The sequence below is a fragment of the Trachurus japonicus genome, unplaced genomic scaffold (assembly GCF_045865225.1).
Source record: "Trachurus japonicus isolate A0001 unplaced genomic scaffold, Traja_1.0 AP030656.1".
In the NCBI taxonomy this organism is placed as follows: domain Eukaryota; kingdom Metazoa; phylum Chordata; class Actinopteri; order Carangiformes; family Carangidae; genus Trachurus; species Trachurus japonicus.
The window spans coordinates 1-14,535 of NW_028220789.1; the positions used below are offsets into that span (position 1 = coordinate 1).

Consider the following 14,535-nt stretch of genomic DNA (forward strand, 5'->3'; position numbering starts at 1 on the left):
TTAAAGGAGACTGTCATTTGTTCAGCAGCTCATTATGACCTCTGGATTTTACCACTCAGACTCGTGCAGAATGGGATTAATGTTAAAAAGCCTCACTTGTAGGGTCCCTCCAGTGGCACTTGTACAATGCCTTCCTCCTCTGCAATAATACTGTGTTCCTCCTAGAGAAGGAAACAAAGGAAAAGAAGAATAACATCAGCTACACTGGTGGAACCAGTAGCGTTTGGTCATCTTAGAGAAGATTCATTACTGCACCTCTTCTGCTGCATCCTCCAGCTTCTTCTTCTTCCACTCTGGCATCAGGTCGTCCAGCCAGCTCAGCTCCCTCTTGGTGAAGATGAAGTCCAGCAGCTTACGGATAAACACCAGGGCCAAGACCTGGAGGAAGAGGATCGGGTACCAAGAGTCACGTCGCGTTGTGGAAACGTACAGTATAAACACACCGCATACACGAATACGCAATCAGAGGTTACCATCATGGGGAAGACGATGGCGGCCTTGGAGGTCTTGATGATCCACAGCAGGGCCAAGCAGGTGAGCTGGATGATGGTGAAGAGGTGGACCTTCCTCAGAGGGACGTGGCGAAGGTAGATGAAGTCCGGCTGGTGTTTGGCCGGCATGCCGAACAGCTTCAGACGGTCAAAGAACTGCACACATTTATGAAGAGGCATGGGACATGAATCCTCTGGAGGCGAGTTCTTGTGATAAAACACCAGGGCCCAGTTGTTCAAAAGGTGTAATCTGGATAAAAATTATCCAGATTTTGAAATCCCCTTTTTTGCTATCCAGGATCACGTAATCTGTTTTACTTTTATCCCAGTTGTTCAAAGCAAAGTTGGATTGGATCAGTCTGATCCAAATCCAAATTTTCAAGATTACCAAATCCGGATAATGAGTGCTCTAGATGGGACTGTTCATCACACTGAAAGCTGATTGGTCTGTTAACTGAGTGTTGTTTTCTTTGCTCTTTGTTGTTTCTTCAATGTCTTTTAAACAGCCAGACTCCATCTGGTTGGGCTGTTAAAATAAATTGAAAAAAGCAAATATACAGTTCATTAGTGAAATTGTGAATATTTCCCCATGTGTTTCAAATTCAAACTTCAAATTTCAAAATTCAAACTTCAAATTTTAAAATTCAAACTTCAAATTTCAAAATTCAAACTTCAAATTTTAAAATTCAAACTTCAAATTTCATTAAATTCAGTTTGGGGAAAAGTGGTTGGGGAAAAGTTTTTCAGTTGTCGAATATTCAAAAGTTAACATTATTTACTAATCACTGTTGTGGTTTAAAATTAGGTGCAAAATATAAATCAAGAACTGTATATATACTACTTTATGAATATTGTTTATTTGACCAGTTTGAATTTAATTTAAATCACATTTTGTTCCTGTAATCCTACCTGAATCCACCAAACTGCTGGGATCAGAATAATCCTGATTTTTTGGATCAAAGTTATCCCGATCCTACTGAAAAGTTTTGAACAACACAAACTGAGGGTTTTATCCAGATCAAAACCAAGATTGGATTACGTGATCTAATCCGATCTCAGAATCCGTTTTTGGTTTTGAACAACCCATTTTCAAGATTTGATCCAATCCATTACCCAAAATCCGATTGGATTACCTTTGAACAACTGGGCCCAGAGGACAGAATCTGGACTCACCTGGATTCCTCTGAGCGAGGAAGCCCCCATGTACAGAAAGACTCCGTACAGCACCGGCATGGGAATGAACTGCAGACGCAAAAATACATGTTAAAAATAAGAAAATGTATGAATTAACTTCATTGTTATAATTTGAGTTTAGCTTAGTTTCATCCAATGGAAGCTTTATGTGCCTGTCCTTCAGGGTGCTGGGGAAGAAATGCACCTTTAAATCAGTTTCTAATGGTTTTTATATCGTATGTAGCTTGTGTTTAGTGTGAACTGAGAAATTAAAAAACATCTGGAAGGAAAGATTAACGCTCTAAGTTCTATTTACAGCGGGGTAGTGGTGCACTTTCAGCCTCTTGTGGCCAAATGTGAGTATTACAAAAACAAAGACGTAAAAATAATGAAAACAATCCTGGAATTACTGTAAATTATCCTGGAAAAACACTTTTAAAGTATGTGTTTGTGTCCCCGACCTTCAGCACAGAGGTCATGAAGACGGAGCAGCCCATCAGGGTGAAGATCATGAGGCCGGTGAAGCGCTGCTCTCGGATGCCCAGGAACTTGGGCTGCTCGCCGGGGGCCGAGCACTCCGACTCCAGCTTCAGGCTGTTGACGTGGGAGATGGAGAGCACGGTGGCCGCCACGAACCACGGCAGCCCCATCACCGAGCACACCCCCAGCATCACCCCCACCACAAACAGGTCCAGGTGGTAGCCACAGCCTTTCTGCAGGAGGTATGTTATGTTATGTTTATTTATTTGATATGGACATCACAAATACATTGAGACTGTTCCAGTGGACAGGTGTTCGTTAAGAGACTCATTAGATGGGTTTGATTCCTGTCTACTTTTTCAAATATTTAACGTTTTCTGATTTTTTTCTCCCATTAGAAATACATAGGAACAGTCTTCAAACTCTGAAACTACTGGTCCTACTTTGAACCTCATTTGCTTCCACATACTTTTACCTACAGACTTCATTCAAATTCTGAAGACAGTTTGATTTCATCAAAAAATGGTCACAAGTCACAAAAAAGTCCTCTACTTACTTGTTATTTCTACTCTTTTCTTTTTTTTTAAGCATCATTGAAAAATCTCACATTCATCAAAGTCTCAACCTCTACTTCCCCATTCTTGTTAGTGTGTCAGCTACTTTGAACTTTAACCAATACCACTTGGTCTGGCCACATGAGCAAACTTGATAATGCATATACGCCCCCACCTATTCTCTTTACCTCTTTCAATCTTGGTTTGTGTTAATATGTTTCTTGTTTATACCACTGCACTAAGATTGATTTGCACTGGAACTTTGACCAGAACAGACCAGATGCTTTGCTTGAGTGTGTTTAGCACAAGTGCTAATTTTCAACACCAGTCCATATAGGCGGCTTATCTAAAAATACAGGATATATTATCAACAGTATAAGATAAAACCAAGTGCATGACACTACATCATGACAGTAGCATACTAAAAAATACAGAGCACAAGATCAACGAGAGGAGATTGAGCAAACAGAAATCATGATCCTAACAGTAAAAAATAGTAACAATAAAAACGTCCATATTTATACATGTGAGCATTGTTGTTTTGCTTTTAACCATGCTTTGAATCCTCTTTTAAACGAGTTTGTGTCAGTCTCCAGTTTCAGGTGAGTGGGTAAAGTGTTCCATAGGTTAACCCCTTTTATTGAGAAGGCAGACTGTCCAAATGATGTTGTACACTTGGGAACAATGCAGTCGCCGTTGTGGGAGGCTCGTGTGTTTACTCGGCTTGAGCTACAGCGTCTTTTTATCAGTGCAGAAAACAGGGCTGATACACAGTTATGAAGACATTTAAAAACGAGTCTGATATTACAGTAAATTGTAAAGTTTTCAAATGCAAGAAGGTTGTGTTTTCTCAGGATGCCGCAGTGGTGCCATCTCATTGGTTTTTGATCCATAATTTTTATTATTATTATTATTATTATTTTATTATTTATTATTGTAGACGGTGGCATTTAGATATAGTCATTTACAACCGTAAATCCATATTTTGATCCATGTTTGCTCGAAATACCTTCAACTTGTGCTCCTTCCTGTTGATGATGACGGCCGTGATCTGCTGGTCCATGAAGATGAGGATGGTGCAGAGCAGAGCTGGGAGGAAGGTGATGATGGTGGTCCACCAGGGGTTGGGCCCCACAGGGTTGATGAGCCAGCCACGGTCATCCCTGGTTGGCTGCAGGACAACGGAAGCAAAAAATTTAAATCGTTGAATTTAAATAAAAATTCTAGTTATTATATTACATCATATATTGTTATTCATTTTCAGTTTGAATGATTGTTGCCTCTTAGTTTATGTTATACTTCATGTTGTATATTCTGCTCATTTTGATGGCTAGAGTAGAGGTAGAGTTGGAGATTAGCAGGTTATGAATGATGTAAAAGCACCAGCACTGGTTAAAATGGTCATTTATCAGTCTAATTCTTTTGTTTTTAGGTGTAGAACTCCAATTTAAAATAATTCAGGCCCTAATAAATTAAAACCAGAAAGAATATGAAAAAGAAATTGATTTTTTTTTTTTAAAGGTAATCAAAGTAATCAAAACAGACAGAATTAGCTTAAAAAGTTATGGTTGTGGTTAGGTTGAGGTATATTGAAAGGAGGTGGTTAGGATAAATGAAAAGGGGCACTGGTGTAAGTGTGAAGTGAAAAATAAAAAACTAAAAGTATAAAAATGAGGTCAAAGTGCTGGTACAGAGCAAGAGATAGTTACTAATAGTACATACAGTAGACTGATAGTACAATTAATAAAATAATTAGAAGGAGTCAGACTAATATTACAATCAGATAATTGATTTGATTCTTAAATAAGAGATCCACAGTTGTGTTGGGACTTAAATTGACTTTTGAAGATGGAAGCACTAAACAACAAGTGTGTTGTTGCATACACATCCATACATTTGTGCCTCAGCCTGCGGTATTATAGCGGTATTATCATTCTGCCAGCGTATAGACCCAGGATGAGGATGTTTTTCTTTTAGTTCCTAAATCTGTTTCTTTCAATTATTTTTCATGCAATTGTAAAAACAAACAAAAAAAATATATATATGTATATTTCAGAATAAAATGTTTCGTTTCAAATGTGCATTTTCCTCTGGACGTACTTTGAATTTGCTGGGGACCTGTAGTTTGGGGGAGGGGATCCCCAGGGCGTAATCCACCAGCACCATGGTGAGGATGGTGATGAAGACGGCGAAGTCGCTGATGATGGAGCGCACCTGAGGGGGGGGGGGTGGGGGGGGGGGGCAGAGTCCACGTTACACCTCAGGAACAACTGTACTGTGCAGCGTCATCACCACAAGGCGGCGCCGGCGGGCTGTCGATTAGCATGTTGAGCATCACGCCACACACGAGTGTCATCTCAATGATAAACCATAGAAATACCACACATAGAGCAGACACAGGCTGCTGTGTCCTGAAATCACCACTAGATGGCAGCATGATCTAAAATGACAGACTGGGATTTTAGAAGAGAAGTAAATGTAGGGCTGCATAATTTAACAAAGAGCTGTTTGTGTGTTATTATGGGATGCGCTGTACCTTGGTGGGGAAGTAGCGGCTGGTCTTGAACTCCTTGAGGAAGGCCGACATGAAGACGGTGGAGAAGAAGAGGACCACGCACCAGAAGAGGACGTCGGGGATGTAGGGGCCGTGGGGGCCGCAGGCGGTGCCTTCAAAGTCCCCGTGCAACATCTCGCACTCCTACTGGCACCAGAGGACACAGTGATGATGATGATGATGATGATGATGATGATGATGATGATGACGATGACGATGGTAATTAGGATGATGAGGAAGAGGGCGATCGGGGATAATGATGTCAGCGAGAGAGATGAGGGAGATGATGGATGTGCGGCGTCAGCGGCCGATTAGCGAAGTGTTTTATTTCTATGTATCACACACATACTTAAACCAGTGGTTCTCAAAGTGCGGTCCGGGGACCCCCAGGGGTCCTGGAGAGGGTTCAGGGGGGTCCCCAATTTTTTCTCAAAATTTTACCACTTTTTCGGGGCGGTGTTTAGCTCAGTTGGTAGAGCACCAGCCCATGTGTTGAGGCTACAGTCCTCACTGCAGGCGGCCCCGGTGCGAATCAATTAAAGGTGAAAAAGCCCAAAAATGTACTACAAAAAAAAAAAAAATCCACTTTTTCTAGAGATTTCATAACTTTTGGGGGTTTTTTGAGAATTTTTTCAAGAAATTTTGTAACTTTTTTTGGAGGGGGGGGGGATTTTACCACTTTTTTCCAGAAATTTCGCTAAAATTTTTCCAATAATTCAGGCCACTGACCGTAATTTGAATGTACACTGACTAAGACAGTAACATTATTCAGTCTCAGAACAAATATTTGTGTATTTCTGGTGTTTATTATTCAAAATTTTGTCTAATGGGGATCCATGGTCTAATTTGTGTCAATTTAGGGGTCCTTGATGTAAAAAAAAAAGTTCCAGACCCACTGACTTAAACACACACACATAACGTGTCGCTCTGCCTTCCCACGCGCCCCTGTGGCAGCACGTGTGGCAGCGAAGAGGATCCGCGTCTCGGCGCTCATTCTGCACGGCTGAAATCCTGTGAAATCCTGCCCACGCGTTCTTAATCCCCTCCCAGACTCATGGCGCTGCTTGATAAAACCCAGCGTAGGGGGGGGGGAGGACGAGACAGAACACACAACACAACACACAACATGCGCCGTGCCAGGAGGGAACTCACTTGGCGTGGTGTCGTTTCGGGTTATCTCAAGGATCTTCTTAAAAACCATCATTAGAAGTCCACTTGAATCCAAACCGTCATTAAAGGGATAGTAGCATTTTTTTTAAAGTGGGGTTGTATGATCTCCAAATAGCCCCTAAGTACTTTAATTGCAGTAGCAGACTCTCTGCACTCCTCCCGTTAGCAACACCAGCCCATAATAGCCCTGCCCAGAGATTTACAACATACATTGTTGTGAACAGACCCAAAGAAACGGCCTATTTTCACGGCCTAAAAGAGGTTTTACCTGAAAAAAAAAACACAGTTCCATTGTTCGCTATAATATAATTTTTTCCAGCCCCTCAAAGTGCAGGAAAAACACAGTTTTTATTTGGACCTAACCAACTTCAGGTAAAACCTCTTTTAGGCCGTGAAAATAGGCCGTTTCTTTGGGTCCATTCACAACAATGTATGTTGTAAATCTCTGGGCAGGGCTATTATGGGCTGGCGTTGCTAACGGGAGGAGTGCAGACAGTCTTCTACTGCAATTAAAGTACTTAGGGGCTATCTGTAGATCATACAACCCCACTTTAAAAAAATGCTACAGTACTATCCCTTTAAACCTCATCAAACATGCCTTGATCTTCCAGATTAACCAAATTTTTGTGCAACTAATCTTCATGTGTTTTCTGATCTTTCCCTCCACCGTTCCTTACCTTGACCTCCAGCATGGTCCAGTTGACCTGCGAGGCGGTGACGTTCCTCTCCTCCCACAGCAGCAGCGTCTCGTTGCTGGGGTTCCTGGGCTCCACACAGGCACACCTACAGAGGAGCAGATAGGAGAATAACGTTGTTGTTTCCTCTTTGTGAGAGTAGAGAGGAACAAAACCTCCTCTGGTGAGTGTGTCACCATTTTTGTCTCAACTGTACAAAAGCAGATGTTTAATTACGAGGCTGTGAGGCTTAAGTCTGTCCTCTGCACTTCACACTGCTGTGACTCCGTGCTGCTTTATCTCTATTTAATCTTTTAGGCTATTTTAAAAATGTCTTCTTATTATTATAGGGTCTACTTTCTGAGGTTATTATCTTTGCTGGTGAGTAACACATTTGATTCCCTCATCCCATCTGCCATAGCTGAACTAAATAAGACAATGAAAAGAACATAACCAGGGGAATGCACATGTAAATGTGGGGTGCGGGGTCTTATGTCTCATGTTTTTTTTATGTTCTTATGTCTCTATGTAATTGAGGTGGGAATGTATGTTAATGTATGTAAGTTGCACTTCTCAAGGCCGCTCTGTACGAAATGGTGAAAACAATTTTCCTTGGAAAGGACAAATAAACTCATCTATCTATCTATCTATCTATCTATCTATCTATCTATCTATCTATCTATCTATCTATCTATCTATCTATCTATCTATCTATCTATCTATCTATCTATCTATCTATCTATCTTCATGTTTTTACAGTGTGGAATGACAATAAACGTATTAACTGTATGAATAATAAACTGAACACTGATAAGAAAGAAAAAATCAACCTGAAGCTTCAGGCTGAAAATGAGAGGGACAGAAATAAGTAGTGGATGTGATGAACCCCTGGATGACATTACAACTGTATCAATTAATAAACAATTAAAAGACACTATGCACTGAGTCTATGTAGGTTCTCAGTTGTCATGGTGATCATTAAGTGCTAAAGTTGAACTGCAATTGAATTTCTGGATTTTTTCTCCAGACCAGTCAAAACCACAAATTCAAATAGTTGTACTAAAGTATCTGCTTGTGTAACCATCTGAAAACTGTCTACATTAAATATGGTTTAGATTTTAGATAAAATCATCTTTTCTTTTTAGCTGAGGAGGAATAATGTAAATATCAAGACATGTGATTATTATGAAGACTGGTACTGAGTAGTACAGTGATGCTCTTAAAAATAGTCCCGCATTGGTTTGGTCTTGATCTTGACTCGACTTGTCTCAACCCTCTCAAAGTCTTGGTCTGCTCTGACTCAAAACACTTTTTTTTTTATATATATATGTGAATATTCCTGTGATATCAAACTCCATATTTTGGATTTCTGCCCGCAGACATGTTTGAGGATCAACGTGTCGTTATCTGACATTCTCTGAGCCAAACACAAACGGTTCAATAATTGACACAACAGTGGCCACTCGGTAACGAGCATAATCAGTGTTTTCAGCCTCATGTTCCTCCTTCACAGCGCTTAGCGAACAGGTCGGCCCGTGAAAACATCAAGTGACTCACTCTGCTGGCATTTTACTCCACTAAATGTCAGCGTCTCCTGCTGCTCGCCGCGCTGGAACAGAGGAGCACACGAGGAGGCGTCGAGTCCACGCAGCCGCTGGTTTTACTAAGCGCGCGTCTTCTGGGGCAATGCATGATGGTCCTGACACACGCTCGACATGGGATTATAGAGCGAGAACACACCACTATACCACTGCACCATCTGTCGTTACATGATGCAGCAGAGCACACGGGAGGGATGTTGTTTTTGTGCAGTTTATGGATTGTGTAGAGTTTTTTTTTTTTTGGAGACCTAGTTTAGAAAATGTGTGAAAGCTGTAAAAAAAAAAAAAAAAAAAACTGTAGCTGTGGTTACCATTATGCATCACAAGTGTATCACAGTGCACATTTTGGTGACTAATGATGTGAAAGATGATGATGATGGTTATTATTATTATAACAAACAGGTTAAAAAAATGTGAATATGGCTGTAAGTGCTTTAACAATTCAGAAAAACTGTCATATCATGTAAATTCTATGTATTTTTATGTACTTTTCTTGTAATTCCACTAGTTATTTTGTCTATTAATTAATAAATTGTTATAAAATAGTAAAAATTACACAAAAAAACGACACATTTAAATATCTAGGGTTAGCAAAAACAGAAAATAGTCACATTTGTGTAGCTGATTGATCCTGAGTGGGTTAATTAACTGATGAGATATTGCCACATTTGCATCATTAAAATAGGTCCTGTTTACAATTTACCCACGATGCACCTGTTTTTATCACTGGATTACACTGAAAATTGTGAAAAAAGCCACAAACCATCTTAAAAAAAAAAAACTGTAGCTGTGGTTACCATTATGCATCACAAGTGCACATTTTGGTGACTAATGATGTGAAAGATGATGATGATGATGATGATGATTATTATAACAAACAGGTTAAAAAAATGTGAATGTGAATACAATTCAGAAAAACTGTCATATCATGTAAATTCTATGTATTTTTATGTACTTTTATTGTAATTCCACTAGTAATTTTGTCTATTAATTAATAAAATAGTAAAAATTACACAAAAAAACGACACATTTAAATATCTAGGGTTAGCAAAAACAGAAAATAGTCACATTTGTGTAGCTGGAATAGCCGCTGTTGCTTAAAAAGCCTTATTGATGCTGGACTGGCCAGTGGGTGCTAAGGAGTTAACTGATTATCAAGATTATAGCAGTTCATCCTGAGTGGGTTAATTAACTGATGAGATATTGCCACATTTGCATCATTAAAATAGGTCCTGTTTACAATTTACCCACGATGCACCTGTTTTTATCACTGGATTACACTGAAAATTGTGAAAAAAGCCTCAAACCATCTAAAAAAAAAAAAGAAAAAAAAGAAAAGAGCCCGGGGCTTTCAGAGGAGCACTTACGAGTACTGCGTGAGCGTCTGAAGGTTGTTGTTTTTGTTGATGGGGTAATGCACTCCCAGGTGGATTAGCTTCTCCAGGGCCTCGTAGATGAAGATGATGCAGATCAGCGCGGCAAACGCTTCCTCGGTGAAGCGTGTGATGTAACAGACGAGCGAGCTGGCATCAGTGGCCACCAGCAGCAGACACAGGAAGGCTGTCCACAGGCCGATACAGGCCCTCAGGGAGAGGTAGGAGAGGCCGTAGTCCCTGAGAGAGACACACACACACACACGCAGGAGTGAAGCATTACATCAGGCATCTCTACTCGAGCAGAAAAGACACACATCCACCTTTCAGGAGGGGGAAATAACCCACTTGCAGAACTTGAAGAGGATCTTCTCAAAGACGAGGACGGGCCCCGTGCTGCCCAGGATGGTGAGAGGCTGCCCGGCGAACAGGGAGTAGGCGATCCCCGTCATGGACGCCCCGAACAGGGACTCGATAGCACTCTGGGAAATGAACAGAGAGATATCAGATGATCAGAGTCACAGAGAAAGATGGAAAAAGTTCATTGAAGCTGAGGAAAAACTAAGCCAATAAAACCATCAGCTCTGTCGCAGTGCAGTGTTTAACAGCAGAAGCATACGTAGACGTTTGTAGGTGTCTGTACCTGTTAGTTTGTGTAACTTTTCTGTTGTTTTACTTTGTTTGCTTTTTAGTTTTGTTGTTTTTTGTCGTTTAAATGCTGAAATTTTCATTTCCTTAAAAAGAAAAAAACACAAAAACAGGGAGATAATTTAGGCTTATCTGAATCGCTGATGCACGTTCAGCTGATGTTATCATTTTTCCAGTGTGAAGGAAAGTTGAGCAACATGAGTCGGTTTGTTTTTTGTTTCAAGGTGCCTCTCGGCAAGACGTGTTGGCTCTTTGATTCACGTCTTCCCTGGATGTACGCAGCTTTAAAAAGATCCCACCTTTTTCCCCCAAACTGTTTTCTAAATTCCCGCTCCCAATGAACGCAGCAACGTCCTTGATACAAAGCGGCAGAACCCTTCTCGGCGTCTCTTTCTTACCACTCGTCCCTCCGTGGCCTCCCCCAGCAGTCCGCCGAAGGTGATGACGGGCGACATGCAGGCGCAGTAGAGGAAGAGGAAGGAGGCCAGACACTGCAGGCTGAGGGCGTCGGTGTAGTCCCCGAGGTAGTGGGGAGCCTTCCTCTTGATGTCATAGACCAGGCCACCGAAGATCCTGGAGAGGAGACAGGTGTAATGTTGAAGGGGACTGGACTTCTTTTCAACTCCTGAAGATGTTTCTTTGAGACAATTATCACTAAACATCTTCATGGTGATGTGTAAATACTCAACTCAACTCAACTCAACTCAAAGTTTATTTATATAGCACATTTAAAAACAACCTTAGTTGCCCAAAGTGCTGCACAACGTACAAGTGCTAGCAATATAAATAAAACAACATAAATCATCAAACATAGATTAACAGTAAAATAGGGCAGTAAAAACAGTTACTAAGATAAGATAAAACAAATAAAAGCTATACTAAAAGATAAACATAAAAGGTCAGGGTGTCAGGGTGAGTTGAAGGCCAGAGAAAAGAGGTGAGTCTTTAAAAGTGATTTAAAAAGCTCCAGGGTTTCAGCTTACATATACATGAATGACAAATACATGAGCTAACACGTCATTACTCCACCATCCCCTGACAAGTGAATAACCTTTGACTTTCCATGAAGTTCCTTGTCAACGAGGAGATCAGTATTATGTCTGACTTTGTACACTATATTAAACTGAGCTAACTGACTGGCTGTATCCAATACACAAATTCAAGTAGTGTTAAAGTCAAAGTCCAAGAAGACTAAGAATAAAACATCAGTAACTAAATTTGAATGACATATGGAAGGTAAATGTGATGATTGGACCAATCGTCTCTTCACAGATGATGATTTTCTGCAGCTCTTTGCTGGAGAAGTTAAAGGGAATTTAAGTCAGGGACACATTTGTAGTCACAGTTTTGACTTTTTTTTCTTTATTAAAAAGTCTTGACACTGTTTTTGGCTGTCCTAGATAATCCTAATCCAAATGAGATAAGAAGCTCTTACTTGTTTGTTTATGAGTGCAAGGCTGAGTTAGCAGTATGCTGTCATTTTTGGATGCTTATATCATGCTTGATCGCCTAATAAACACCTTCTCTTTATCTTTTTTAATCCACACTTAAAATCAAAAGACCTGGCAACCAGCAGTTGTGTCTTTACAACTGCTGCAGGTTTCACTATAGCGTCTGTATGTATTACAGTACCATACAGACTTCAATTTCCACATCTCACCTTTGGGAATATGCGACCTGTCTAGTTTGTGAATTGTTGAAATAACCTGTATCGGGGCGTAGCACTGCATTGATTCAGAGTGTATCACCTGCAGTGTGCCGGTGCGTCTCTCCACTGCAGAGCAAATGTTTGAACGGAGCGGTGGACAACTGAGAGTACGAGCCACTGCCGGTGTATTTACTGTGTTGGTTACATGTGTGAACCGTCCGCAAGGCAAAATATTGAGCAGGGGGGCTGAAGCATTCCCTCGCTGAGACCTCTTCTGCGTTGTGTATATCTAGGTGTGTGTGTGCGCATATGTCGACTCATGCGTCTCTTATTATGACTCTCCTGCTCTGCTGCAAAAACCCGGGCCGGGGGTTGAACTACAGAAGCTGGAGGTTGTTGCTATGGTAACGGTGGGTGGGAACCTTGCTGCTTTAGTCTGAGCGATAGCGATGCCATGTCCCGGAGGTGGTGGTGGGTGTGTGTGTGTGTGTGTGTGTGTGGGTGGGGGTTGATGGTTGGGACTGGGCCAACAATCTTTTAGCTGGGATGAGAGTCTGTACCGCAGCATACTGCAGCTCAGCAGCAGCACAGCACACACTGCTCTGCACTGCACTGAGAGGTAATGAGGTGATGTCTGGATGATGACAACATGATATAAATATTTATATGTCATTATCTTCAATTCCTTCTTCTTTAAATCAAAGTAATTGGTAATAATAGTGTATTTGTTACTGAGAAATGTTTAAAATCTAATTTTGAGAGCAAAAATCCCCTTGTTATCAGCACTGGTGATTACTATTGCCATAAAAAAAGGGTTAAATGATATAAATAGACAGCTCAAAGTAAGATGCTCAAGTTCTAACGGAAAGCATTTTTAAATTGTCACAGGCACTAAGTTTTGCTATTGCTATGTAGCCCACAGTTAGCTTTAGAAACTGTTTACTTATCAGAAAAGAAGAAATGTTTTGAGTTTAACATCAAATGTTTTTCCTTTCCACACCAACAGCTGTTTCCTGTGTTTGAAGCTAACGCTAGTGTTAAGTGCAGCCTCTTTAATGTCTTTTACTAGCATGATAACAGGCTAGCCCTGTTTCCTAGCTACATGATAGCAACTAGCTACTGTATTATAACGGCTGTATTATAACCTGCTGTATTATAAGGAAACACAATGACTGAAACTAAAAAAAAAGAGACATTTTCACGAAAGGTAAACATTTTTTTTTAGATATAGTCCCTTTAATGCACTATTACTATACTATTTGGGAGGCTAGCAGTTGAAAACACTGAAGGTCCTCAAAAGAAACAATACCATATCATTATAATATGTGGTGTAAAACAGATGTAATCAAGTGACGTACTGTATGTACAAAGCAGCATGAGGAGCAGTGTGTGAATTATTTGTGACTGCACTCACTTGGCAGAGTGTTGTTAAATAATATAACATTGTTGCAGTATTGAAGAAAGCGACTTTATGTGTGTGCTTAGGTAGGTAGGTCTCTCTTAAAAAGAATTCAAACTCAAACAAACGGTCTTTGCGGGGTTGAAGTGTGAGGAATGATAATGGGCCAGTGGGGTAAGTCTCATTCTTCAGCTAAATTTACAGTTCGGGGACAGGGGAGGCAGCTCAGTGGCGACAAGAAGACAGGGACAAAGAGGAGCTTCGAGAGCTCAAGGCTGCGCGTTGCAAATCACGGCGTGTCTCTCAAACACTCACCTCCCGGTGCGCTGGAGCTCGGGGCCGCCGTGCCCGCCGTGGTCCTCTGACTCACCCAGATCTGTCACGCCGTTGGGAACGGGAGGAATCTTCCGCTTTTCCTGTGTGGTTAAGATCGCTGTCAGTCAAATGTTTTACAACTCGTCGTCGAGCACCAGGTGGACTTAAAGGTCACCATTTGTTTTTTTATTTTAAAATAGATCTATGTACTATATTAATGCTGTGAAAGTATCAAAGTGCTCAGACAACTAAGATATGCACACAGGTTGTGTTGAGAAATTGGGCCTTAATACAAGCTGATCGAAAATCTGTAACGTTGTGATGTCACAACAAAGCAGTCGCCATACAAGCTATAACCAACAACCACCACCAAACCAAATCTCAGAGCCTTCTCTCTCTCTGATTGGCTGACAGTGATCTGTTGTTACTAGAGCTCCAGAGAGGAGATGGAAAAC

At 40.9% G+C, this 14,535-nt stretch overlaps 1 protein-coding gene across 1 annotated transcript; it reads right to left on the minus strand.

Moving 5' to 3' along the window:
• Positions 1-34: 34 nt before the first annotated feature.
• LOC146960152 (sodium-driven chloride bicarbonate exchanger-like) lies at positions 35-14,202 on the minus strand (the record flags this gene model as incomplete). The annotated part of the gene is made up of 13 exons (XM_085772584.1): positions 35-161; positions 256-378; positions 474-647; positions 1,665-1,733; positions 2,126-2,377; positions 3,708-3,869; positions 4,799-4,912; positions 5,235-5,396; positions 7,100-7,205; positions 10,065-10,310; positions 10,419-10,552; positions 11,117-11,291; positions 14,081-14,202. Coding segments are annotated over 13 exons (1,908 nt in total), but the record flags the coding sequence as incomplete, so codon positions are not given.
• Between the last annotated feature and the right edge of the window lie 333 nt (positions 14,203-14,535).